Genomic DNA, 27,958 nt, shown 5'->3' on the forward strand with positions numbered 1-27,958 from the left:
TGATTGTGTGTGACGGGCTTCCTCCATCGTCTGTTGGTGAATTACAGTGATTCATGCCCGACCCAAAATAGACAGGAGCATTCAGGAAACAAGAACACAACCTGTGAAATATGATTTCAGTGCCTGAAATAGGCTGAGGGAAATTTTAGCCAGAGTGTCTGCTTGCTCAATGCACACAGTTTTGTTCTCACAAGCTCGTTCAGACTGTGATGAGCGTTTTTGACGCGTAACGTTGTGAAGGCACATTTTGGATCTCACAGTCTCACAGAGACACACAGTCTGCTGATTCCACTATTAGGTTTTCTCACACTCGCTTCTTCTTTTGCTCTTCATCACAGAGACTTGCAGTAAATGTGGTTTCCAAGGCCCGTACAGACACGTGCTTTTGGAATCACACTCCTGATATTTTCTACAGTTATTTGAAATGCTTCAAAAATCAAGTTCTGAAAGCACTCCGTCTTTCTCACATGACTTAGCTTGCAATTGTGCTGTAGCCATGCAGAAATAAATACACATTCAGTATTTATGCAGTGTAAAATGTGTACTATTGATAATTTATGACAAAAAAAATGTAACCTGTAACATTATTCACTCAGTTTATTACCTGCATATTCCTTCTGCTGATCACAGAGCAGACTACAAATGTAACACTCCCATACATAAAATGGTTTTACGCTCAAACTTTGGATTTTTATAGACTGTTAGATTTCACTGGTGTGCGATCCCAGAAGTTATTTAGTGCTGAAGCTTTATTCACTTTGTCAGTGTGCCCACTTTTCCTCACCTTGCCTTGTCTGCTTCTGTCTGTCATATTACTTTCTAATTGTTAGTTAGTGGATTTTTTTCAGAATACATTTTTGCCAGCTGTCAGAGCAGAGGGCTTGATCTTGTTGCAGCTGAACCCATAGCCAGACAGATGTTGATATAGACATGATTCTGCAAACACAGTTTAATGCTAACGCTTCTTCTTTCTGTAATATTGTCATAGGGCAACTTAGACATGGTTACCAGTGGAGGATTGTGGGTAAGATCATTACTATGGTAGAACAAGACTGAGGGCCTAATTTTGATAATGCAAACACTGGTCCTGCTTGACATCTACTATATATATCTCTTATTATATTATTATTTATATATAATATATATATATATATATATATATATATATATATATATTATATATATATATATATGGGTGGATGACCTCGGTTCTTGCTTCTTCGCCTAGTGCTTGCTCATGGCACAAATTGTTGAGTCTCTAAATAATAGTAAATAATAGTATAAAGAGTACGGTCTAGACCTTCTCTGTATGGATCATGAGTTGAAATGAAGCAGAAGTGCAGAGGGAGCATGGACTGTTTCAAATGAAGAATCAGCTACTCCAGGAAATCATGCTGTTGTCTGGATGTTGCAGAGTGGCATGATGTGGGTGTTTTTTTTTCTAAACAGTTAATTAGAACAATAATAAAATGAAATGATTTAAATGTTTTGTTGAAACACTTCATATAAACGCATCAATGCAATTCTATTTCAGTCGTATTTCTATCGTGTTCTGTTTGGTTGTAAATGGTCACAGAGGCAAGAAGTACTGGAATGTTCTCTCTCATGACGCACAGGATTAATGAGCTCTGGTAATGTGATATTTCACTCATAAACTGAATACCAGGTTATATCCGAGCAGTCTGATGTGTGTAGAGTTGTGTGATTTGATGTAGGTAAACACAGTAAACACTTGTGTGTAATGGCAATCCAGTCAGAGGCTGCAGATGTATCAACATATGTCTCTTGAGATAGCTGCAGGGAAATACTGAACTGAAGGAGAGTCTTTTCAGACAGCATGAAAAAGTTATGTTTGATGCTGATTCAAGCTCGTTTACTAGTTGGGCTAAAATTTTACTGTTAAATTAGACAGAATCATCAGGTTGGCAGCAGACTGATGTTGGTACCAGAAACAGATGGATTCTGAAATGTTTATTCTGAAATACACAACTCTATCTGAATGATCCCCACAGTGCATCATGCTCAAAATATCACAAAAGCTGAAGCATGGCTTTGTTGGTTGTTGGCCATTGCGCTGCAGCTGTGCTAGTGTTTCTGTGACTTTGTACTGTATATGGGCACATCAATATTCGATCTAATTAAGTTTTATTTATATTGCACTCAAAGCTATGTCATGACATATTTATAGAAACCCAACAGTTCCCACCATGAGCAAGCACTTGATGACAGTGGCAACACAGAACATGGCTCATGTGTGACTGGCTGGGTTTAGGGAGGGAAAGAGACAAAGATGTGCGGTAGAAATAATAATCATAACAACAACAACTATTATTATAATAAATGCTAACATCAGCATGCTAACATGCTGAAAACTGCAAAGCTAGCATTAGTAATTAAGCATCTATAATATATCCCATCTAACTTGCATGGTTTTATGTCTATGGTTTAACAAAGCATAGAAAGAAAGTAGACAAAGCTAAGGCTGATGGGATACCATTGGTATTGTAGGTATGTGCTCATAAAGCACAGTGCTGGACACAATGATAACCTGTTGACAGCACTGATGATTCATCCTCTGGACATTATGTACCAACTCTGATGACAATCTTTTCAGTTGTTGTTGAGTCATTTTAGTCTGGACTGAAGTGTTAAAGTGACAAACTGACCGCCCATTAGCTGCACTACAAGCCGATCCACCACATCCCTACTTTCCCCGGTTATTATGAAGCACACACTATGAAGCAGTTCCTATGGTTACTGGGCTGTACGTTCAGATGGGTTAAAGGGCAACATTATTAACTAACAGCGGTGGTTTCACAGTTTTCACACTATGAAGATCAACCGGCAGTTCCGAGAAATGAAGCAACGCGCCGTCAAATGCTCTGCACAAGAGTGCTAGCAACACGTCAAACGTTCAATGTGTTTTAAAGCCTGCGTGATAATCACAATGAACTGAAAAAAAAAAACAGTACACTTTTAAGATTTATTTTCAAATAGGCAGATACACTTTGACAGAAACGGGGGTAGAAAGAAGCCCAAGGATCTTTAAATGTCTCCTTTTGTCTAAAACTCTTGAATTTATTTCACTATGAACTGAAAAGAAGCGGCAAATCCTCACACTGAACTGCAGCCAGAGACATTTCTGGTCGATAAGTGATTTCATTGATTCACTAATGGACTAATCAACAAATAGTTTTCTTCAGCTCTTAACACATGAAATCAAACAAGCAGACAACATCGTACAATGACATTAGCACCGTTCAGTGGCGGAATGGAGCTGAGCTCTGAGGCGGTGCTGAGCTCTTGTCAGGATTAAAGAGCCGTCTGTGAGAGTCTTTATCAGACTGTGAGGTCATATGTGGATGATGTGTCGCCACGTCATCCTTTGAGGTCGCTTTCACAAATGGCTATTATACTGAGTCATTGCTGCCCTTTGTAAGTGTGTGTGTGTGTGTGTTATGCACAGCCACAAACATCACTTTACTGCCGCACCTTTTGGACTGTTCATGGTGTATGTGAATGCATTTACTTGATGTGTGTGTATGCGCATGCGTGTGTGTGTGTTATTGTGCATATGTTTGCAACGGGCGGCGATTAATCATATGCGTTTAGCACAAACAGGCTTATCATGTGTTTCTACTCTCAGCCATCGTTAATGACGGTGTAATGGATAGAATCATTTTCATGCTGCTCGTCCACTTAACAGCACTTAACCTGGAGCTGATCAGGGATCTGCTCTCTATTGATGTGGAAGCAGCCATGAAAAGGACACATCACCTGTGTCGACATACAGCGGGGAAGAAAGAGGGAGGCTGCAACAGAAAATGTTGCTTAAATAGAAAGAACAGAAAGGATTTCGAGTGGAGATTGCGAGGCTTGGCTGACGGGGTTGTAGCAAACAACTCCCATTTTTTCCCACAAATCATTTTGCCACTGCCCGTTGGAGCATCTCCAACATTTAGATGGGATGAAATTGTCCTGGTTGAATCATCAGACACTGAGCCTCAGGTATAACTTAAGTTTACATTCCAACTCAATAATGGATCCATTTAACCACATTAACAAAGAGCTTTCTATGTGTTGTGATGGGTGACAAAACGAAAAGTGTCAAAGTAAGATGTTAGGTCTTGGCATAGATTCTCAGCCTGGTAATCAGATTGACTTGACATTTGACTTGATTATTCAGTCTGAGACTGTGTTCATCCAAGACAGAGTCTGTTCACGAGGGGGGGTGGGAGGAGGCGTTCGTTTTGTTTTGTCCTCACCAATCAATAGTTAGTGACATTCATCCCCCTGATGTCATTTTCAGTTGATTGAAAAGCTGTTGTAGTGGTTGCTAGGAGCACTTAACGATCCACAAAATACAACGACCTGTGCTGCTGCTTCATCCTCATCCACACTTTTACGTTTATCATTTAAAGGCAATTCTGAGATTTCTTCCAAAACACATTAAATATGCTGGAAAATAGTTGCTGAAAATGTAAAAAGACTGAATGATATATTGGTGAAACATGGAGGTTCAAACTGTTTTTCACCAGCTTTCAGTCCAGGATTTTGTGGGCGGTCCTTAAAGGGTGGCTCGATGACACGCTGAGGCCACCCTGAACATACCCCTGCACCTCTAGCAGAGAGACAGAGATGAATTCATCTCACTCAGAGTGTTTCAAAGTTAGTCATGTCATTTTCTGAACTCATCTGACATGTTTCAGTTGCTTCAAAGTGGCTTCAGCACATTCAGAGGACACGCCCCCACAGTCCTGAAGATGAGAATTCATTTTTACCTGATTTTGACACCTAATTTCATAAACATGTTGATATTTTTAATCATTCAAACTAGGCTAGGTGGTTAATAACACTTTTTTCTTTGGTCTGACAAAATCAGAACACAGATTTATTCTTACTTTACACGGACTTTAAATGTGCAACAGCACATAAATATAACAAAATATAAGTAATGCGGTGCAAAACTTGGCTCATATTCAGGGTGTGTTCACATGTAGTGAAAGTCTCGCCCAAATCTACCCAAACGTGTCAGCGGTCAACTATACAATCTGTACAACTGTACAATCATTGTCTGTAGCCCGCGCTTATAGGTATAAGTTTGCTTAATAGTCTTTGTTGTTGCAATTAGTAGTTGTAATGCCACATTACATGCCATAATGCACATGTCCACAGCTCGTATCAACAAGTGATCAACAGTTTAGAACCTTGTTTCTGTAGGGACAACATGTGGAGGTCATGTTAGTGTTAGTGGCAGATTGTTCCTGTTTTCACTTCAACATTTTACACAGTGTTGGTGTTTTGCTCATCGGTTTGAGGTTTGTCTATATATATATACGCACACCTGTCAGGTTCCACCTTGTTAATGTAACCTGCGTATCCTCTCCCCTTCATTCCAGTCCTCTCCTGTCCACATACCGGACACACAGCCCACCCTGCACTTCCCTGCTCCCCACCCCCATGCCCCCAGACCAACGTGATATCATGATGGGATATAAATAGCATAAATAGCAGGAAGGTAATTACACGCACATCACTAGGGTGCAAGGCTATCAGAGAACAGCAGCAAGTGTTACCTTCTTTTCATTTTAAAGAGGACAACAACTGCTGCACTCACTTGGATCTTCATCAGGTCAGAAGGTTTGACTTTTTTCATTGCTGGTATAAATAACACCAACCACTTTTAACCGTCGTTAAGGACATGCAGGAAAGAATGTGGTCATGTATCAATAATAAACACATGGTTAACATTGTGAAATCATAGCAGTTATATTTTTATAACTGCAGGTTATATTTTTAAAAATCAGTCACATATGTACATTTAATGTTAGAGGTGTTGAAATCAGTCAGTGTTGATGTTTGGTTTCATATGAGACTTCAACAGCAACCTACTGTGTCAGACAATAGAATAACATGTGAAAACGTGAACACACGTGTTATTTATGCGCTACATTTGGTATCTACTCTCAAACGGATGCACTCTTCTAGTTCTTTCCACCTTGGCGTCCATTTTTGTAGTTTGTCGTTCATTTCTCTTGTAGTTTAGTCAAATGAAGCCATCTGATTTGAATTCTCATGTATTGTCTTCCCTCCTTGCTTTAACCTTGAGCCAGATGTACATTGTACACGAAGAGGACACGGAGAGGAGTGTGTGGAGCTCTACAGGGGGTGAACGCCGTCTTTCCAGAACACTTTCCCTCCCTTAGTGTTTGGCTGGTGTCTAGCACTCCCTCTGAAATCTCCCATAGATGTCGACAGCATCTGATTCACAACATTTCCATACTCATCAAAGCATCCAATGACCCTGTGTGCTGTGCATGGAAGCGTCTGCATTCATTATGTTTCTCCGCTCTTTGTTCAGGTTTTGCCTTTAATCTGCCACCTGTATGTATGCCTCTACATACAGTCGTATGGTTTAATTATGCAGAGAAGTCCCCCGTTGAGTCTAAAACATACACAGTAGGTCATCCCAGCGGTGATAGATGCAGATGTACCAATAATTGGAACATATTTCGTAGAGATTTATCATCAAGAATTGGACTATTCATCCTTTGGTGAGCTGTTATGAGAACTGGCATTAAATGTAAATTGCGGGCTGTGGCAGGTTTAATATAATGGAGTGTGGGAGCAGGCTGGTTAGAAAAACAGATCTGTGCACAGCTCTAATACGAATCAATCCTAACAAACTCTTCAAATGCTATTCCAGCTTCCCTCATGGATGCAAATTTTTAACATTAGGAGAATAAAGAAATTGTCTGTAGTTCAGCTGATGCAAGCACGTTGAATTCCTGTCATTTAGTCTTCCAAAGGTTTGTCTAAAATGTATTTTACAGTCGGATGGAACAGAGTTGGAATGACATTTGAAAGCAGTCAGTTGCATATGATGTCCTCTTTCAGTTTTAATCCCCCAGCCTTTGTGCAAACACATAGCTTTTCTGATTAACTCATTTTCATCTGAATGTGATCTGACTTGATTTGATTTGCTTTCCAGAGCAATTGCCTTTCATATTAATGCGATTACGTCGTAGAACAAAGCGGCCATTATACTGAGACTTATGGCGCTTGTGGAAAAAAAAAAGGACCATCACATTGCCATCAGTAACATCCCTACTGAGAGATACGGGTATTAGGAAGGACAGATAACACACACACACACACACACACAGGCACATGCATCATGACCACAATCTCACTTTGCTTCTTCTTCTGGCTCGGGCAGGGCACCGCTGTGTCTGCAGCCATGAGCGTTACAAGTGAGAATCCAACAAAGCCAAGGATCTGTTTGTCATTATCAGGCCATTAGTGTGTTTGTAAAAGCACTCATGCTGTTTGTTCTGTATGTGGCAGGGCTGTAATCTGAGGTTACACATGTCATAAATTCTCATCTCGCTAAAAATCCAATTAGGGCTCTGTTTAACTCTGAATCCACTTCAACACAGTCGTGGCCTGTTGTTTATGGAATAATTGCTTTCCGTGTTTCTTATTTCACACTCAAGAGCAGAGCAGCATGCAGCTGAAGCTGACAACATACACAGCCTGTACAGTAAAGCTAATAATAGACATGTTCAATTACACTCATGGTGCTTTAGTGTCTCAAGTGTTACAGCGCTGTAAACAATGCTGATGGCTGTTTGCTGTCTGCACCTTGCACTGCGGGGCCTGGACTGACTGCAGAACTTTTTTTATGCTACACTGGCAGCCCAGTATGAGGATGACAGTGTCAGTTTGTCTGTCTGTCTGTCCAACACTTCACTATGGAGAAAGAAGACATGACAGCAGACTACAGATCAGACTGACATCAAATTGTGGATTGTTTTGCTCCTCGGGCAGTGACTCCTAATGTCTTTGTTGACCTCTTTGGTCTGTGTTGCTGCTTAATCAAGTCATCACAAGAATAAATCACTGATTCCCAGTAAGCTTCACAGGGGGTTGTGTTGCCTTCTTATTTTTAAGGGGTGTAAAGAAACTTATAAAGAGTAGGGCCGATATTTCAGCATTATATTAATTTTAGTGTTAATACAAAACACTACATGTTTATTCAAGGAGAAGAGAATAAAGAAGAAGCCAGTGAAGTCTGTTTGATGATGACAAACAGAGATATGTGCTGTGCTCAAAATGTATCCAAATCTCATTTAACACAAGTGCAGTTATTGTGTTCAATATTTAGGTGAACTGAACTGAGTTGTGCTGTTATTGTTAAATATTGTATTGTCTGCTGTATTGTATTATCTATTGAACACATTTTGTAATAAGACTTTAAATCTTTTATATTTTTGACACCTTCTTCAACTTTAACAACAATAAATAATTAAATAGAATTGTAAATCTTCTTTTCATCTGACGGCTGATATTTGACCAGTCGTCTTCTTCTTCTTCTGCTCTGCAGTCTTTGCAGAAAGGTGAAACGTTTTATTTTAGCTAAATTCACAATATAAACGTTTTACATTGTTCATCCTAATACCCACATTTCAACCAATATAACCAGATCACAAATCAACATAAATAAATGCTAAGCTCATTTACCTCCTCATTTACATCATACTTGAGTATGATGATGTCACCCAAGGTATAAATGCAGGAAGTGGTTAGGGACCAGGGACATAGGGTCCTCCTTTTGTCCCTCATAATAAAAAAAGTTATAATTAACTTATGGAATCTAGAAATGATCAAATAAACAATAACTAAATAAACATTTTTGGTGTTTTACTTTAACCAAAATGATCTGTAATAACTCTGGTTAATCAAATAGCTGGTATTGACGGTAGAACTGAGGACAAACAGAGTTCTTACTGGTTTGACATTAAGCCAAAGACAGAACCGAATACTGGATTTTACCACTAGGTGTGGCATACGAGTCAATCTCTCAATCACAGTGGAACATAATGAACCATGATGAGAGTGGAGATGTTGAGTTTTCCACAACATGATACTGCAAATGGTTCGCAATACAAGCCTTGTTAAGGAATAAATGGTTTATGTCCACTGAAATGCTAGAGGGCTTTTAATTTGAAATGAAACATTAAGTGTTTAGTTTGTATTAACAGTGTTTTGCAGCGACTTTAGCAGGACAAATGGGAGTGGATCAATGAGGCTCTGTACTTCTGCTGTGTTACTGACTGAGTGACATGATGGCTGTTGGGTTTATTAGAGTTATATTTTAACGGGGAAAATGACAGGCCCATTGCTTATTAACCTCACAGCAACTTACTGTGAAGACATTCCTAACTCTGCAGCACTGTCTGCTCAGCTGCGACGCTCCTCTACGCATGCTGCAGAGAACTGTAGTGACTTTCCTCTAAATGGCCGACATCTGAGAGCTGCTTCTTGTTGCCAGCGCGGCTCTGAGGACAAATGCTGGTTCAGTCAGTTTGCACAGGATCAGACCAGTTTAAGCTCAAAAACCTTCCCGATCCTATGACCCATGCCTATTTGCCATGACACAGGGTCACCAATATATTGTGCTGATATCGATACCGTTGTCCTGTATGTGAACATCAGTTGGAACCAAAGGGGTTTGGCCACCTTCTGCAGGTTGCATTGCAGGTTTTTGGACTGCAGACTAAATTCCTCCCACACAATATGATTTATGTTTTTACACACACACACACACACACACACACACACACACACACACACACACACACACGTCTGTAAAGTGTGTTGAGCCCATTTTCAGACTGAGGAGAAAATATATGAGGACAACTTACTCTTTGACATTAAGCAGATTTTTTTTTACAATCCACTTCTGTTTATTACTTTATTCTACATCGCCTCTCATCAATTAAACATTCCCCACTTCCATTGTAAGACTTCCCATCAAGCTCCGTGGGAGCTGTAATGAAATGTGTATCTGTATAATGGTGAGCAGGTTTGTGTGTGTGTGTGTGTGTGTGTGTGTGTGTGTGTGTGTGTGTGTGTGTGTGTGTGTGTGTGTGTGTGTGTGTGATGTCTTCCCTCTGCTTATTAGAAAGGCTTTGACATTTACCACAGTAAACACATTCATCAGCAGAGACAGATGATTATCTGTTTAATTTTGGAGCCTTGCAAGATGTCGCAGGTTTTGTTGTTGGAGCCATCAGGGTGCAGCTGTACAGAAACGGCAGCAGTTTGCCGAGAAAAGACCCCGCCGCGTTTCCTCCAGCCTGCTTCTCCATTAACCTTTGAGCTCAGGTCAATCCGGGCTTTCATTCATGTATTTCAGAAGGAGAGGAAAATGGATGTTAGTGTGGATCGAAGACGATCGTCACACAAGAGAAATTTGCTATGCAGGATTTATACTGACTGCTAGTGTTTTACTGCCTGTTGGACCACAGATAAATACACTACTTCTGCCAGCTGTCACCTCCTTTTAGTCCAAAACCTCACTGAAAGTAAAATATATCTGGGATCTGTTGACAAATTTACACTTTTTTTTCGATATATTTCAGACATTTTGCTGAAACTTGGGTTTGACATCAGAATTTGTTCTAATACTTGTGAGTCATCTGCAGCTACAATCATCTATAAAAAGAGCTAATAAACTTTTCAGCCACCTTTCAAGATTACAGATGGTGCACAGTCATTACTCAAAAACGATCCATATCTCTGAATTCCCCAACGCACTGCACACTTGGAAAATAAGTCAGATTTTAATTTAAAACAAAAGTTTCCACTGATCTATCAGTCTAGTTTTGTGAAATAAATATAAGACTACTTTTATAGGTAAAAAAAAAAAAAAAGCATAACCGGTATGAGGACACATTTGTTAGGATGTCCTTGCAGCCCTGTGGTTATAAATCATACATATAACTGCAACTTCCTCAGTTTGACTCCACCCAGAGACCTCTGTTTGCTTCTTTGTTGATTCTTTCACCTTACATATAGTAACAAAATGATAAAAAATGCATTTGTCAAATAAACAAAACAAAACTTTCATTTGACATTAGTTAAAATTGACAGGTTTTTTTGTTGCACTTGTAAATTTACACATTTTCATGTATGTGAGAGTATTTTTTTACGGAGCAGTTTAGCTCTCAACCACAAACTAAATTATATTCCTTTATATAAAAACTATGATAAGTGCATCAGCATTAGGGCTGCAAAATTCCGTGAATTTTCAAAGTTGAAAACTTTTAATGGGAATTTATCTGAATAAACAGGAAAAAACTGGGAATTTACAAAATTGTGCCCAATGCACACAGAGACTATTGAAACCACACATTTGAGCTTGTGGACTTCATTAAGATAATTTTAAAAATGATAAAGTTCTACTTACAAATAAATCTGTTGAAATGTTTTTTTTAACTGTTTTATTTTGCATGTCTGCTTATGACAAAACAAAATTTTTAGATTTTTTGGATATGATGCAGTTTGTTTAAATTACCCACAATTTACAGTTATTTCCCGATAAATTTCCGTTATTACCATGGATATTCTGATTTGGAATATTCCCAAAATTCCCGAACTTAACTACCCAAGTTAAAGTTACTGCCCCTTTGCAACCCTAATCAGCATTGTCTTCAACGTTCACTTCGCTACTCTCTGCAGCTTAATGTCCATTAGCTTGGCCTCCATCTCTGCAGTGACAGTGTGACAAGAAATAGGAGATGACCTTCAAAATTCAATGGCTACCTTCTCCAATACATTTAGAAATGACATGTTATATTATGGAAATCAAACTGATAACCAGGACTGAGAACTTCGCACGGCAAAATACCTAAAGTTGCTCAATCATCTGCACGCTTTGCTAAATTATTGCAGGAATACATTTCTGTATTATTGACCAGACGAGAACCTTGTCCTCACTGACCTCATTTGATCTTTGGATTTTTTTTTTACTTTCCCATTTTCTCAGGCTGGAAACTGTTTTCCATGAACTATTTAATTCTGTATCTCGTGGTAAAGTTCGTGGTAGTACGAGGATTTAATAATGCTGCTCATGTGTTCATTGTAGAGACTAGTCATTTACTGAAACACTGTGCCTCATCTATCAGTCCAACTTCATGTAATGGATTCACTTTTCATCCTCCATCATTCTTTCTCTTCCCATTTCTCCTCCCGTGTTCCTGATTGCTCTCTCGAGCAGTGTATACATCGACTAAATAGCCTCCGTGATCAGTGTCCAACATGGCAAACTGCTGCAAGTGATGTCTCTGCCAAATTATTTTGCATGTGAAAGAATTTCCTGACGCAGAGGAGCAATTTTACACAATTTGTACTTCAGAGGAGAGGGAATCCGTCTGCGTCTCGCAGCCCCGTGGCTTTTTGCCTTGTAGTTTATACGGCGGAGCGTGGCAGCAGGTCCCTGTGTTGCTCTGCTAATCAGCCTGTAATCCCTGTGCTGCTGATGTGAGAAGTGATGCTCCATGCGACTCTATCATTTTCTCATCAGTGCTCTCTTTGTCTCTGTCTCTATCTCTTCCTCTACATCTCTTTCTGAGGGACTGTTGCTTCTCTGTGATTGGGCCATTGTTCTGACTCGCTCGCAGAGCCAGCCTGTTGGGCTTGTTTACATGGATTCATGCTTCTAGGCTGCTGGCTAATGCAACACCTTTGTTCTTTTAATTGCTTGCTGTTCCAGCCACGGGCTGAAAGGAATGAATAATTCCACAGCGACAGAATACTAAAATTTCCACCCTGTGAAGAACTTCCTCTCTCTGAATATGAATGTGCTCCGGCAGCTTGGTATATACACAGCAGCTCCGCATACAAGAACTGCTGTTATGTTAACATCTCTTTTGGCATTAAAATGCTACTGTATAATCTTGACATCAACACATTATAAACACAATCTGTTGGTAAACAAGCAGGACATTCACTGAGAGAATTGGCAGCTTCCTCACAGAATGAAATTATTTGTAAGCAGGTCAGCTTTAGTGGGCGTAAAGGAGTAAAACCACCTGAAAGAGCCAAACAGTTAAAGTATTAAAGCTGCATTTATTTTTGGCCATATGGAGGAAGTGAAACCACAACATCTGACATTACATCACTTTATAGTGTTGTTGTTCAACACATTAGCAAGCAGTTGCATATTTCCACTTTATCATTCATGTGATGTGTTTGTCCATTATTCACCGTCCTTTTAGCTGTTTCGGTCCGTCTGGAAGTGAATTCAAATGAGACAGGATATCTCGGCTCCTGCTGCACCAACTCTGACCTTTTATTTTAAAAAAATATGTTTTTGGTAAGTCCCCTAGTTTTATGAAAGGCCAATAGTGAATCACTGAGATACTCCTTAACTATCACCATCCAACTCAGGGACACTGAGCATGAGTGGGCTGAAGCAGCACATAAAGACCAGTTTTCACTGAAGTACCTCAAACAGAAACCATCAGGACAAAAAAAAAAAAGATTAGATTCTATAGTCACACACACACACGTATACAGGCAGATACACACTTTTTGGTGTGTATCTCATGCTCAGTGCCACCATTGTTGGATTCTGTGTTATTATATGAAAATCTTGCAGCCTTTCAAAAAAGTAACGTGATAGAACATGTAAGAGCAGAGATGCAGACGGTTGTATTGATTAATTGACAGAGAACATCAGGTTTAATCGTCGGGGTCAGATTTCATTCAGCAGGCTGCCACCGTGCAGCTCTGCCGCAAATCTCGTCTTTCACTGCCGTGTCCTATTCCCCACCGCTGCAGACTAGATAAAAGTGTGTTAATAGCTGCTCTCCATCTGTTAGCTTCTCAAACTCGATCGATGGATGGAGGACGGTCGGGGTGTCTGTGTGTCTGTGTGTCTCAGGGTTGGAGGTAGGGATGATGCGGGGGCTGTGCTCGGTGGTAGAAATGAGGGGAGGTTTGACATGAACAGGAAGCTCCAGCAGAGAGCTGCATGTTGGGCGATCAGACTCCCACTGGGCAGGTTAGGGAGAGGAGGGGAAGGTGGAGGGGGCTCAGTGTACTGCATGTGTGTGTGTGGGGGGGGCGTCTAAAGATAAATGAGGTGGAGCTGTCAATAAAATGCAGCTCTTTATTATCTATTAAAGCTCTATTCTATTTCATTACTGTCAGGCTTGTCTGGTGAAAGAGTTTTTCCCAGACACATTTTGGTAAGGCTGAAGTTAGAGAGCTGCCAGGCTGATGCAGGGTGAAACAGGATGAGGCATGAGGGGTGAGATATAAATGAGACGCGATGAATCACTGTAACAAAAGAAAAGTCTATGTGATATTAGATACAGGGATTTGCAATAGCTTAGGGTTTCGAGAATTGACACCCCTGAATTGAACAGGGGTCATTTCAGTCTCACAAAGGGGGTTCTGTTGTTGGGAGGAAACATTTTTACTGCATTCCCCAAGAAAAGACTGCAGAGCCGGCTCGCCTCTGGAGGAAGGTTAGCAGACAATTACAGCCCTGAAGATCAAAAGTCAAAGTCTTTCTTAAATCAAAGTGTTTCTGCTTTCCACACAGAGGTTTGTAAGTGACTCTATAAAACCTTTCACTCACACAACCTTGAGCTTTCAGTAATGCACAGAATGTGGGCACTGTGACACAATCGTTGTTTTCTAAGCCCAAATTATACCTTCCCTTTGGCCTTGAGAATCCACACATATTTGCGTGATATAAAGTTGGCCATCTGTCCATGTCTGTATGGATCATCTGCAGATTATATACATGAGTGCAGCTTGATCTGATCACTCATAATCACACCTAAACTGGATCTACATGGACAATCTGTTTCAGACTGAAGAATAAAAAGAATCATACAGATCATCAGTCTGTAAATATATTCTATATAATATCGAAGAAGGAGCACTTTATTAATCCCTTTTAGGGAAGTTCAATTTTGATGCTCTGCGTTAAACCCTCTCTTTCCCAAGCCAAGTCCCAGCAGACTGAGCTCCTGTCGCCTTCAAACTGTGGCAGCCTCATGTTTCACAAGTGACTGTCACTTGCAAATTAGGGATACATTATTCAAACATGCCAAAATGAGAGAAAGGAAATAACATTGTATTGTTGGGAATTTAGTGAAATGTCCCCTGAGATGGTCAACAGAACATAAAAAATGATTGTAGTTCCAATAAGGCCTGTTTACAACTCTGCATGAATAAAACCACCATACATTTGTACACATACCATGATGTAATATCATATTATATAATTCATTGTTAAATAAATGTACCGTCTGATATAAAGAAATAACTTGTATACAAAAGCTACATTTTTCTCTTTAGTTACTGCTCTGATGGAGGTTCTTGAGCCGTTTGAAGCTGTTCAGTGAATTTGTGAATTGTTGTCATTAAGGAAAAAAAAAAGTGTTGTCGGCAAGGCCAGATGCACAGTTTGATTAAAGTTTGCTTAATTAAGTTTGTCTGGAGAGGAAGCTTCATTCTGTAGAGATGATACAGTGTGCTTTCCCCTAAAGGCTTGCTTCAGAAGGATTTTCCGTTTGGATTGTGTTTTATTGGTTCTGACGACTTATCTTTATCTTCATCCCTCCACACAACGGTGACTGTATCAGACTCTTACTGTCAGGCCCATAGATCATTATGATTGATCAGAGGGAGGCTTCACTATGCTGGTGTCCTTGGCGACATTGTCCACCCGGCCATCAGGTTTTCTCTATTTGAAATCTATATCTGCTGGACAGAGATCCAGTGGATTCCTGGAGTCCTGTTGTCAAAGTCATTTGACATTTGAATTTGTTGCAAGGTGGAAATAGTTTAAGGGCTTGTTTCAGGCTGCAGAACTGGCTTAAGGAGTAGTACACCATTATCTGTATCTGTACTCATAATGGGTGGTTGTGGGCAGTGTTTAAACTGACAGGGGGCTCGACCAACCAGAAGATGTTCATTTAAGCTGAAAAATTGATATGGGTTGATCAGAAGTTGCTAAATGTATTAAACCATTTATAGGGCAACTTCAGTGAACTCAACCCATGCACTGGCAGTAGGCTACCCAGTGAGAATTTTCCTTTATCATTAGTATGGACATTGACACATTTTACTGGAAGCCGAGCTCTTTAAGAACTGAATGGTGTACTCCAAGACCCCTGGAGTCTGATAAGACCATCTTTGAACACATTACATCTCATTTAGATGCTCACTTTTTCTGGTTGTCTGTAGGGACACTATTGTAAGAATTAAGGGCATACATCCAGGAAGCAGTTTTATAACTTTGTCTCCTGCTTGAAATGATATTAAATAAGAGAGTTGGTCGAAGCTGGTTGATGCACTTTTTAACTTTTGCTGGCTATCAGGAAACATTGTAGTTGGGTCCACCTCCGTTGCCATCACTATGAACCCTCTTATTTGACTCTTGGAGAGTTGACTTCTGACTTGCTTTGGTCACTTGGGGGCAACACAACAAGCTGCAAAGACAACATGTACACGTTCTAAATTGATTGTGTTAGTAAGTTACCTGTTAACACATACAGCAACATTGACATTATATATATTTATATTATATATTTATATTATATTTATTATTTGTTATATTAAACTGTAATATTATATATTATATTAATATATCTAACCCAACATCATTTTCAGTGTCTCAACTCAGGCCAATACTGAATCCACTACCAGTAGTCTCTTTTGCCAGATTTAAAACACGTATACATCACAGTGTGGAACTTAATGCAATCATTTGTAATTAAGTATGTAAGTTAAGAGGAGGCCAGGGATGCTGTGGCTCTTAAAATTAAATAGGTGGCTGAGGGAATGTCATCGATAGTGGAAAAACTTAATTGAAAAAAGAAACTGTATGTATTAATGTGGATTGGTTATATTATAGCAGATGGCTAAATCACTTTAGGGGGTGTGTATTGGTACCAATCAGATGTACTAGATTAATGCATCCCTGACCTCCCCAGTCTCCTGAGACCAATGTGTGGCTGAAATGCATCACTATCTATACAGCTAATCTCTGACTTTGTCTCTGGGCAGGTAGCCCAGGTAGCTGAAAACAGCAGCCTGTCACAGCTAGAAATTAGACAATGAACAGTAACAGTTGGTGTTGACTCTGGGTTCATCACTATGAGTGACCTCTTTCATTGTCATTTTATGGTTTGCTGCTGTACTTCCTCAAACCAATTGCAAGTTACATTACCATCTGCTTCTCATACTGTTCTGCTGTTTTTCATTCAAACCTGCACAAAACATTCTGCTGACAGACATACTTGTAAATATTCGTCAGTGCTGCAAAACTGAGCACCTTTTGTTTTTCATACAATAACTTTAACAACGGTCGACAGTCTTTCTAAAAAGCAGTCAAATTCCAAATCAATCAGCGCACTCAGCTGAAACTATGCAATTGTCACTACAAGAGCAAACCTTGGGTGTGCATCTGAATGATATTGTTTACCATCCTAAAACTATTTTCCACGCCATAGCTTTTCAATAAAGAAACATTGATTATAACAACTTAAAACGGCAAAGCCACTCAAGGCTGGCTGCCCTGCATATCATGTACAGTAGAAGAGACAAGTAATAGAAGAAGCAGGCCAAAAAGTAAAATATAGTGCTATCATATTTTGTATATGTATTTAAACGCAACAATCTGCTAACTGTTTCAGCTTTAATAAGCAAAAACAAAGAGGGCTATTGATCATGACATTGCTGTCTGTGGCTCATCCTTGATAAATTGGAGTAATGAATGACTGCAGGTGTTGCCTTTTTTGTAATTAATAGTCTTATAATTGGACAAATTAATGAGCTGGCAGAAGAAATATGGGAACAGACATGTGAGGAAAACAGTTGTCTCTTAGGAAGAGACCAATCTGAACTTGCGTAATGAAGAAAAACTTAACTAAATCACCGGTTCCCTCCCTCCGTCTGCTTCTATTCTACTTGTTGTTCTTCAGGGCCTGCACAGTCACTGCAGTCGCTCTCAGTTTACAGCACAAACAGTAACAGCTGATAGAGATTTCTCTTTGCAGAGATAAATAGAATCAGTGTAATCCCATTCCGTGTGATCAGATATGAAGTCTAATTCATATCTCGTCTCTTCCATTTCACAGGTTCTTGTGAATCTCTGGGTCAACTGATCCAACCATGGACCGATCGCTGGATCTTTGAGAGGAACCTTCCTCCCCCTCCTCCTTCACCACCACGTCCTTTTCCTCTTCCTCTTCCCCCTCCACCTCCTTCTCTTCTTCCTTTGCACTACACAGCTGGAAGTTGAGTCCTCTGAAGCCAGAAAGCAACCATCAACCTGTGATACCTTCTGTTCATCTGCACACCATGACAAACATTTTCTCTTGGATTCGTGGCCAAGCAAGGTGGCCTCTCCCAGTTCTACTCCTATATTTTGCCCCTCTGCTGCTGATGGAGGGTTGTTGCCATGCAGCCCCCTCAGGCCCGGAGTCTGACTCCTGCTCCACCTTAGTTCAGAGCCGCTTCTTCGGCTTCTTCCTTTCATCATCAGTATTCCCAACCATTCCATGTTCCTGGACCCTGCAGAATCCCGACCCACGGCGGTACACCATCTTCATCAAGGTTACCAAACCCACAGAGAAGTGTGTGCCTTCCCAGTTCCGCACCTTCCAGTATGACTCCTTCCTGGAGACCACGCGTACCTACCTGGGCATGGAGAGCTTTAATGAGGTGGTGAGGCTGTGCGACACCTCTGCGCCAGTGGCCTTCCTGGAGGCCGGAAAGCAGTTTCTCCAAATGAGGAAGGGACCTCCTCGAGCAGGCACGGCGATCACAGACGGCAACGGGGATTTCAAAACAGAGTACCTGGTGGTGGGAAAGCGTAACCCCAGCATGGCGGCCTGCCAGATGCTGTGCCAGTGGCTGGAGGATTGTCTGGCTTCCAGCACGTCTAATAGGCCATGTGGAATCATGCAGACTCCATGTATGTGCTGGGAGCCACCACCGCAGCTCAGTGAAGGGGATAGCTGTTATCACAATGGAGTTTACCTGGAAAACTGTTTACCCAGCGTGAAAGAGAGTGGAAAAGATCCTGAGATAAATGGTGAGTAGAAAGACTGTACGATTGCTTAACTCCAAAAGTTGACCTGTGAAATATTACTCACTTTGGGAACATCATTGCTCATGTTTATCATTGTTCATAGATCAACTGCACAGCTTCCAAAAGCCCTTACTGTAAGTGCCAAGATTAATGGTTTGGTTAATGGTAATGGGTTTTTTTTCTGTAAAACAATAGGGAAAGACAAGCCTTGCTTTGAAGAAATTTTGGAAAAACAGATTCATTTTTGTATTGTGTGACCTCGGAAGGCACACTTGGAGTTTAACATGCTCTCAGCAAAATGACAGAGAAATGGCATCTTCAGTAGCAATCAAGCCATGAGAATGTGTATGATTTGTGAAAAGTGAGGATAATTTGTGTGACATTGGCACAAAAGCAAGTGGAGTGCTTTGGCTGAAGTGGAAGAGAGAAAGAGGGACAGAAAGAGGCAAAATGGAAGGTTTAGGATTTCATCTGATGGTTGTGAGCTCTGTGACCTTGTGAGGTCGGCACCATATTCTGTCCCTCTGCGGTCCACGGAGGGACACTCGATCGGCCTCCGGGAAGCCTGTGGAAACAGAAGAGAATCAAGTGCTGATATTGGATAGCTCTGGGGATGCTCAGAACAGGGGTGGGGGCCGGTGGGGGTGATGTAAAGAGAGACAAAAGAGGAAGATAGAAGGAGAGAGGCAGAAATGTGATTGGATAAGGGCCTGTGGCTTGAAGTCTAATTGTCTGCTGCTTGATCCCAGCTCCCCTTCCCTTTCCTCGGCAGACAGGATGTGGCCTGACATCTCTATCCTGGCTTTGTCAGGACTATGGCCAGGGGGATGGAACATTTCTCGGCTCCCCTTTCTCTCCCTAACCTTTTCACCATCTATCTCTCCCTCGTTCCTCTGCTACTCTCAGTCGCTTCCCCTAATCAGCCTGTGGTCTTATTCTCTTGGTCCTTCTCCTCCTCCTCCTCTTCTGAGCCACCACTGCTGCCTCCCCATCTTTCCCTCCCCGGGCTGACAGTGGGCTGATACTGTGCCAGTCGTGGGAAGCCAACCAAGCAGGGAAGATGTTGCGGTGGGTATCTCCTGCCTTATCCTCCTCCAGTCTCCAGAGCGGCTAATATCCCCTCACCGCCCCAGCCTCCTCTCCGCTAGTTATCACACTTATGTAATCCCGCTTATGGTGCTCAACAGCGGGGTGTGGGCTGTTTGTGCCTTAAGGTGTGAAAAATAAAAAAGAAATATACCATCCATTGTTGGCTTTTGTAGAGATAGGAAGAGAAGGGCACATTATAGCTTTTTCTTCTCCTTTCGTGTGCTTCAACCCACACAGACAAAGTGTCTGTAGATGATAATCCCAGGTTCAGAGTATACGAGCTGCGATGGAACCCTGTGATGAGCTCAAATGGAAGAGGCAGTCTGTGAATATTTGGCTGGATGGGTGACTGGATTGAATTGGTGGATGAAGATAAAAAGAAGATGGGGAGACATAATGGATTCTGTGTGGAAATAGGTCTGGGAGGCAGGCAGTTCTGTCCCGCTATGCAGTGAAGAGGGGAATAAAGGGGTGACAGTTGTGAGTGATGAATGAAGGAAAGACAATAGATACAGAGACAAGAGAAGGGAATAAAGGAGAGTGAAGAGGCTGACAAGAGCAGAGAGGGGGAGTTTGTCTGAGGTGGACTGGCCTTGATGAGGATAGATAGTTGTTGCTTGGGTCTGCCAGTATGTAGCTGGACCTGTTTAGTCTCCCAGCCTCCCTCACCCGCTCGCTGCAGTGGGACTCAAGGTCCCGCCCAGCAGCAGACGGAGGGGTGAGACCTGCTGTCGGTGCTCGAGCTCAGCTCTCGTCTTGCTTGTCTTGTTCACGAGGGCTCTAGGAGTTTGGCTCCTTATAGGCAGTATAGAGCTTTGCCTTGTGCTAAACCTCTCCTCCTGGTCATGTGTACCCAATATAGTTGCAACTGTGTGAGATTTTCACAGTCTGATAACCCTCACCGAAAAGTGGTTCACAGCATATGGCACAGAATTATTATTATTAGTAGTAGTATTTACAGTGACCCTTAAAGGTATGAAAACTTTTTTTTTTTTTGGTTGAACAAATGCTTCGTTTTAATAACATCTTATGTAATTAGATTTAATAACACATTTTAGAATGTAATACCACAGATAAACAAACTTTAATACCGTGCAACACTGTACCATACACTCAAACTATAAAGGTTAATGGAAATAAAGCTTAATAAGGAATGTCCACAATGCACAGAAATTCATATACCTCCAATGCCAATGTGCAGGAAGTAGTTTGTCCTTTATGTAGTGAGGCGGGAGAATGTACAGTAGATGTCGGGGTGGTTGATGTACATCTGGATTTCTCCTTGGAAAGTTTGCATCCTGCCATAGACCTGCAATTTGTGTTCCAGCAAGATTTAGTGTGATCTCATGGCAGAAATGTAATATACATATATTCAGATATATTTTTATTAGTGCATAATCACCTGAAAATAATAATTGTTGTGATTTGGTTTCCTTAGCCACAGATCCTCTTCCATGGAGTCCACCATGTTTTCTTTCTTCTTTCTCATCATTGGATGCCACTAAATTCTACAAACCGAACCATACTATAAGTATTTTCTATCCTTAACCATACATTAACCAGAGTTAATTTGATCAAAAAAAACCTTTTCCTGGTCTTAACTGTTATGGAATTCTCTATCCTTTGGTTATTCAGGGTCATGCATGGGCCTTGAGGTCATAGACAGTGACAGCACTAAATCATATCAGAGAAGACTCTCTCTCGTTGGTATGCAAGGCCGCTGTTTTGAGTGCTGGAGGAGTGCAGGTGCCAGTTTATCTCGACGCTATGGTGACCAGGGTCGAAGAAACTGAATGTTGGCCTCCTTGACTAACTTGCCCATGAATGTCAATGTCATTGGCATAAACAGACAACAGTGTCTCCAGACTAGAATGTGCTGAAGGTGAACACTAACATGGTCTGTCTGACATGGTATGACATCTGTAAGGGTTTAAAGTCTGACCACCAGCATGAGTTGGACAGAATAGAGACCAACTCATATGCAAACCTGGTTGTAGGTGAGAGTGTCTCTGATACTTCTTGATCAAGCTTCAATAAATATTTCAGCATAAGACATCAAGGGCTCCTGAACGCTTTCTTCCCTCCTGACCTGGTGCCATTGATTTCAGCGATTTCTCCACAACATTAACCATATGTTACATACTTGTCATTTGCAGATATTGGAGAAAACAAGAATTGGCATTTGAAAGAAAAAACATAAGATATTGGAACATAATCCAGGTCTTTTGTAAATTACAGTCTAATACGGATATTCTTGTCTGGTAATTGGATTGAGTGTCATGCAGGCTGTCATTTTCACTTCACATGGAAGTTGCGGTAGAGATGGTGAGGAGCAGTTACCCTAACAGTTCATGTTTGAAGAGATACGGTGAGTTACTTCTCTATGTGAACTGACAACAACTGATACCTCTCATGAATGCCTTCCTCATCTTCTATTCTTTTGGACATGTCATAATCAATAATCCATTAATTCTTGTTAAATACTGCAATCTGCAGAGCTGGAATGTCAGTATTGTATATTAATAAATTCCACCCCCATAAAGGCAGAGGTGAACACTGCGTGTCCATTCAGAATGGTGGAGTCAGCGTTACACTGCTGTCAATAATACAACATTGGATGTTGGCCAATGAGGGTGGTCGACCTCTGGTATGACAGATAATGGTAGCAGCTTGATTATCTATTTTTTTTTATGTCAATAGGGTCATCAATAGGAGAAGCTTAACCTGCATTGATTCTAATGTGTCCTTTTGATCACATTTAAAGTATGAAAGGATCCATCACATGTTTTTTCAGTATCAGTATCACTTCTGTTTAAATTGAGAGTGTCGGTGCCCCTGGAACAGCTAATTAGCTCGCTATACATCCATAGCTTGCCATTTGAACACAGCTCCTGTGCTGTGTGAGAAATCTTTAACCTTTAAGTTGAGAGGACTGCTGATTTCAGGGCTATTTTCGGACTGTTCTGACATTCAAATGGTCAAAGTTAAAGGTTTTGGGACAAAATATTGGCTCTTTGTAGTTTCAGTCCAGAAATAATGCCCATGAAAATCCATTTTGGTAGACCTCCAATGTGTGTGGATGTGGTGTGATTTGTGTTACCAAACGTGGTGTGTCACGGAGCACGAAAGGATTCATTTGTTAGCTTTCAGTGGACAGCAGGGGAGGCAGTGAGTGATTAAAGGATGGATCAGAGAGATGTGAGAGGATGAGAAAGCACATGACTCAATCTGAACAAAAGAGACATGGTGTGATAGCTTTGAGAAAGCACCAGAAATGACCGACGAAGGTCAAGGAGGACAGACACGATTTACCCACAATGCCGATCATCTGGGTCCTTGCTTTCACATCCTGCACTCTCACTTGCAGCTTTCCAGCATTTTCAAGTGTGGAATATTTAATAAAGGTTGGAAAATAACAGAAAAAAAGGTCTCAGTGTCACCATCTAAAAGCACTCTGCATCGAGAAGGCTCAGTCGTTTTCACATCATCTCAAGTTAGCTGGATAAAGCCTTTCTGTTTGGACTTTGCAGGTTAGATGAGGTAAACTGAAAACTCCAAATTAGCCAAAGATGTGAGTGTGCATGTCAAACATTATACGTCTGCATCATAAAACACCAACAAGGCCTGGCTCATTTCAAAAGCTCCAAATGTGGTCACGAATGGTAAGAAATTGTATACTGGTGTACCCATTACAGCCCCTGCAGTCCTCAATCTACCGTACACGGGTCAGTTTCTTAATGGAACCATCATGCAGTGTGTTCAGTTGGTTAGCAGTCACTAGAAAATCCACCATCACAAAAGCTGAAAAGGATGAATGATAGCCTGTGTATATCATTAATCACTGGTTGATATAATAAATAATGGAAATAAATAAAATAGTGGATCATACTTACCCTCAGTATGAATATGACTATTTGCAGTATTTGAAGTAAAAGACATTTTAGTCAGAGACACGTCAAGGAATGGATCATTTATAGGAAAAACAGTTAGACTTTGTGGAAAAGTCTCTAAGCAGCAATGAGCACTCGGCTGGTGAACTCCCTTAATAAACAAACATGAACATTACATCTTACAGCTAATAATACCAATATCTTAGTACATAAGTAGGCAGCTGGGTTGGTCAAGGGAGCTGTAGCAGCTAACAACATTAAGAAGAGTCAGCAGAGGAGTCAAAAGTGGCTGTGTATGGATTTTCTTTTCCTCACCGTGGTGGAAATGCCCAAACAAAACTAAAAATGCGGACATCACACTGCCATATTGTGATCATGCGGTTATCTCACAAGTCAAGACTGTGGTTGTAGACACAGCTGATGTGTTTGTTTAAGCAAACTAGTCCTGACTGTCCAGGATGTTCTGGGACTCTGACCCAATACATGCTGGAACATTATTCAGTGTATGCAGAAACTGGAGGGCTGGAGGGAACTGTCTCTGCTGTCTGTCCGTTTGGCCCATCGCGGTTCTCCGGAGGCTACAGTTACTGGTGACTGAACAAACAAAGATCTTGTCTAGTCTGCCTTTGACAAGAACTGCCAACTCACTACCACAGTATACATATTTCTTTTTCTCTCATCATGTTGGATCCTGGAGGATATATCATTTCATAAGCACTGAACATTCTCCTCCTCCTTTCCTCCCAGAGATTTTCTTTTTTCTTGTTGTTGCTTCGACTTTTCTCAAATCCTGATTCAGGACAGTGACAGTGATGCAGCTGTCAACAAGCTACAGCATGACATGCAGCAGGACTTGAGTGTCAGGTCCAGGCGAGAAACACTGATAACAACTAATATGTCGGCTTTTGGTTTGACAGTCAGCACACGCACAAATATATGAAAGCACAGTCTAATTAAAGTCTAAAATCTAAAGTCTAATTTATTAATTTCTCCTTCATCTGCTTCTTCCTGATTTAACAAAACAGCTATGGAGTGTGTGGATAGAGACGGGTTCAGTACCAAAGTATGCTTTGCCCTCTCTGTTTAGGTATCTATTGAAAAATAAAAAAAATGATTGGCTGAGAAACACACAGATACAGGACTAGACTGCCCATAGTACTAATACAGAGAGAACGAAAGAAAGACAGACAGACAGACAGATAGACAGACAGACAGACAGACAGACAGACAGACAGACAGACAGACAGACAGACAGACAGACACTTAATTTGGTCTCTTTCTCTGCTTCATTTTTGTCATTGTTAATAGAACTTTCAGCCCTGTTTCCATTGTAGCAGTCCAGAGACGAGGTGGGGGTGACAGGGAAATGAAAGGGCCAGTCAGCGAGAGAGAGAACTGCAAGCCATAAAAAAATAATAAATTGATTCTTTGATTTTGAAACAGTAGCCATGTGCCTTTGTTATTTTGCCTCTCTGAAACTGCTGCATGGTTAAATCGATACACTTTATTGTATGAAAAAAAAAGAATTGCCCCTTTGCAATTTTTAATAGCCCCCTCACTCACTTTATCCTGGCATCAGGCCTGCATTAGACTTGCTTTAGTCTCAGACTTGCCCTCCCCTGTCTGTATATTCTGCTTCACACTGAAATGTGTCACATTGTGGAAGATAAAGACGCTCTGACTTCAACGTGACTTCAAAATGAAAAGAGGCGCTGCGCATGGTAAACTGACACAGGTGATTTTAATTAAATCGCCTCATTAGACCTCTCGGCAGGTCTCTGCGACGGTGTACCGACTGTGTTTGACTGACATCTCCCTCACTCTCCTATCTGTTAGAGCGACAGCTTCACTTTAATTAATGTTTTATTGGTAGATACAGTATGAGCTCATGTGAGCCCACCTTCAACCTGAGACTGAAAACACCTGTGTTGAGTTACAGGGCCTTAATAACCTAAACCTTTAAAGAGTTCTTACTCGTTTAGGTCATCTTCTATGACCACTTATTCCCAAATATATTTGTCTGTGTTATGTTACATGTGTATTTTTTGTAACTCTTGAATATCTGGGTCTATATTGGCCTCAAATATCCATTATCCTTTGGACTCCAGCTGCTTCAGACCAGCTGGACAACCATTCCGTTGACTGTTCTGAAGGCAGCAGAACAACTGGGTACTGTACGTGTAATAAACTGACAGCGAGGGGAATGGGACTATTTTTTTTTTTCTTCTTTTGAGCTATATCTGTACTGCTTCCACTGAGCCATTCATTTGTGGAAATTCCACAGTGCTGAGACACATCGTTTCAGAACTTTGATCACAGTCTAATCAGCGCAGTCTGACATATTGATTATGATGGAAGGGTAAAGAAATAATAAAAGTCCAGACCGATACATGGTCTTAAGAAGTGACAGCGTGTGGAAAGAAGAGGGAAGAAATCCTCATAAACCTTCCTGACTTGCACATTTTTCCTCCACTCGCTGGCAGCCGGCTGCAGTTGAGAGAGATGAATGTGAGCGCTGTGTCTCTCCCTGCAAGCCTCTGCCCGGCCCGACCACATTGTTGCTAAACTAAGGGATTTCCAACCCGCCTCCATAAGGAGCACTGAGGAATCCTAAAGCAAGTCTAATGCATTAGCTTCTCTTCACACTCACATGCGTGGACACGCACACCTGCGCACACACACACACGTACACACTGCGCAGAAACACCGAAGCGCACACATGGTGAAATGTCACAGCAGAAAATGGCACATACACTGTTGCAACCACGCACCGGTCCCTCGTGACTGAGTGTGGGTGGCTGACTGAGGGAGAGAATAAAAGCTGATTTTGCGTGTGTGTGTGAGCATGTGTAGAGGAGCGAGGTGTGGCGTTCACCGCAGGGGGCACCGTGTGGGCAGGATGAAGCTGAAGAGAGATGGCAGTAAGATGCTCCACGCTGATGTAGAGGTCGCTCCACCTGCAGGGAGCCTCGCAGCTCTGTTTGAGAAGTTTTCATGTGGAGTTTGTACTTTTGGGATCAGGGGGGAGAAAACAATTAGCAAACGAGCACAGTGTTATTTGTGGTCATTAAAGATCAGAATTATTAGAGATTGGAGGCTGTGATTATCAGCATCACGGTTATTTCTTTCTAAGTAATCAGACTGGCAATCCTCTTGGATGTATTTAAATAAAAAAAAACAAAGGAGTTAAAGTATCTCAGGGTCTTGTTTACGAGTGATGGGAAAATTGAGCGTGAGATGGTCCCATGGCTTGGTGTGGCAAATGCAGTACTGTGGACGCTGTACCAGACCAAACTCTCAATTTTCCTATGGTCATGAGCTTTGGGTAGTGACTGAAAGAATGAGATGTAAGGATACGAGTGGCCGAAATGAGCAGAGCTGCTGCTCCTTTGTGTCAAAAGGAGCCAGCTGAAGTGGTTCAGGCATCTGATCAGGATGCCTCCTGAGTGCCTTCCTTTGGAGGTGTTCTGGGCACATCCAACTGGGCGGAGACCCTGGGTAGACCCAGAAACCCACTGGAAGAAACTAGAGGGCCCATCTAGCCAGGCAATGCCTGAGAATCCTTGTGAAGGACGTCTGGAGCACCCTGCAAAACCTGCTGCCACTGTGACCTGACCCCGGATAAGCAGAAGAGAATAGATGAATGGATGGATGGATACATAAAAGATTCTTACATGTAATACACCAAATGATACACCAAAGGATGAGCGGTTACAGATAATCATGCGTGGAGGAGTTTTACATTTTTTTGATGAGAAGATTTGCACACCCACTCACAAAAACCTCTCATAAATGATAGAACACTGTCTTTGACCTGGTCACTAGTATTTATTGCAACATTTAAACATTTATTTCACTTGCTGTTTGCAGCAGCACATGAAAGCAGCATAATGGCTACATCTGCAGCAAAAAAAAAAAAAAAGAAAAGAAAGAAAGAAAAGTTGCCGGAGGCTGTTGGTAACATCTGCTTTTGGCAAGGCTGTTTAAGCTTAAAGACAACAAAGAATTTCAGCTCTTTAGTGGAATGTTGATGCTATACATCACAGAATGATGCACAGTATTTTCATTTTGCTAT

General features: G+C 41.2%; 1 protein-coding gene across 8 annotated transcripts in view; it reads left to right on the forward strand.

Moving 5' to 3' along the window:
* Window positions 1-27,958, forward strand: part of adgrb1a (adhesion G protein-coupled receptor B1a) — a 153,189-nt gene that overhangs the window by 26,525 nt on the left and 98,706 nt on the right. For all 8 annotated transcript variants that reach the window (XM_027277185.1, XM_027277179.1, XM_027277180.1 and 5 more), the window contains exon 2: window positions 17,949-18,907. In XM_027277185.1, the coding sequence (XP_027132986.1) occupies window positions 18,172-18,907 (736 nt within the window). In that variant the 5' untranslated portion in view covers window positions 17,949-18,171. The remainder of the gene's footprint in view (window positions 1-17,948; window positions 18,908-27,958) is intronic.

The sequence above is a fragment of the Larimichthys crocea genome, unplaced genomic scaffold, assembly GCF_000972845.2.
Source record: "Larimichthys crocea isolate SSNF unplaced genomic scaffold, L_crocea_2.0 scaffold88, whole genome shotgun sequence".
Lineage (NCBI taxonomy): Eukaryota > Metazoa > Chordata > Actinopteri > Sciaenidae > Larimichthys > Larimichthys crocea.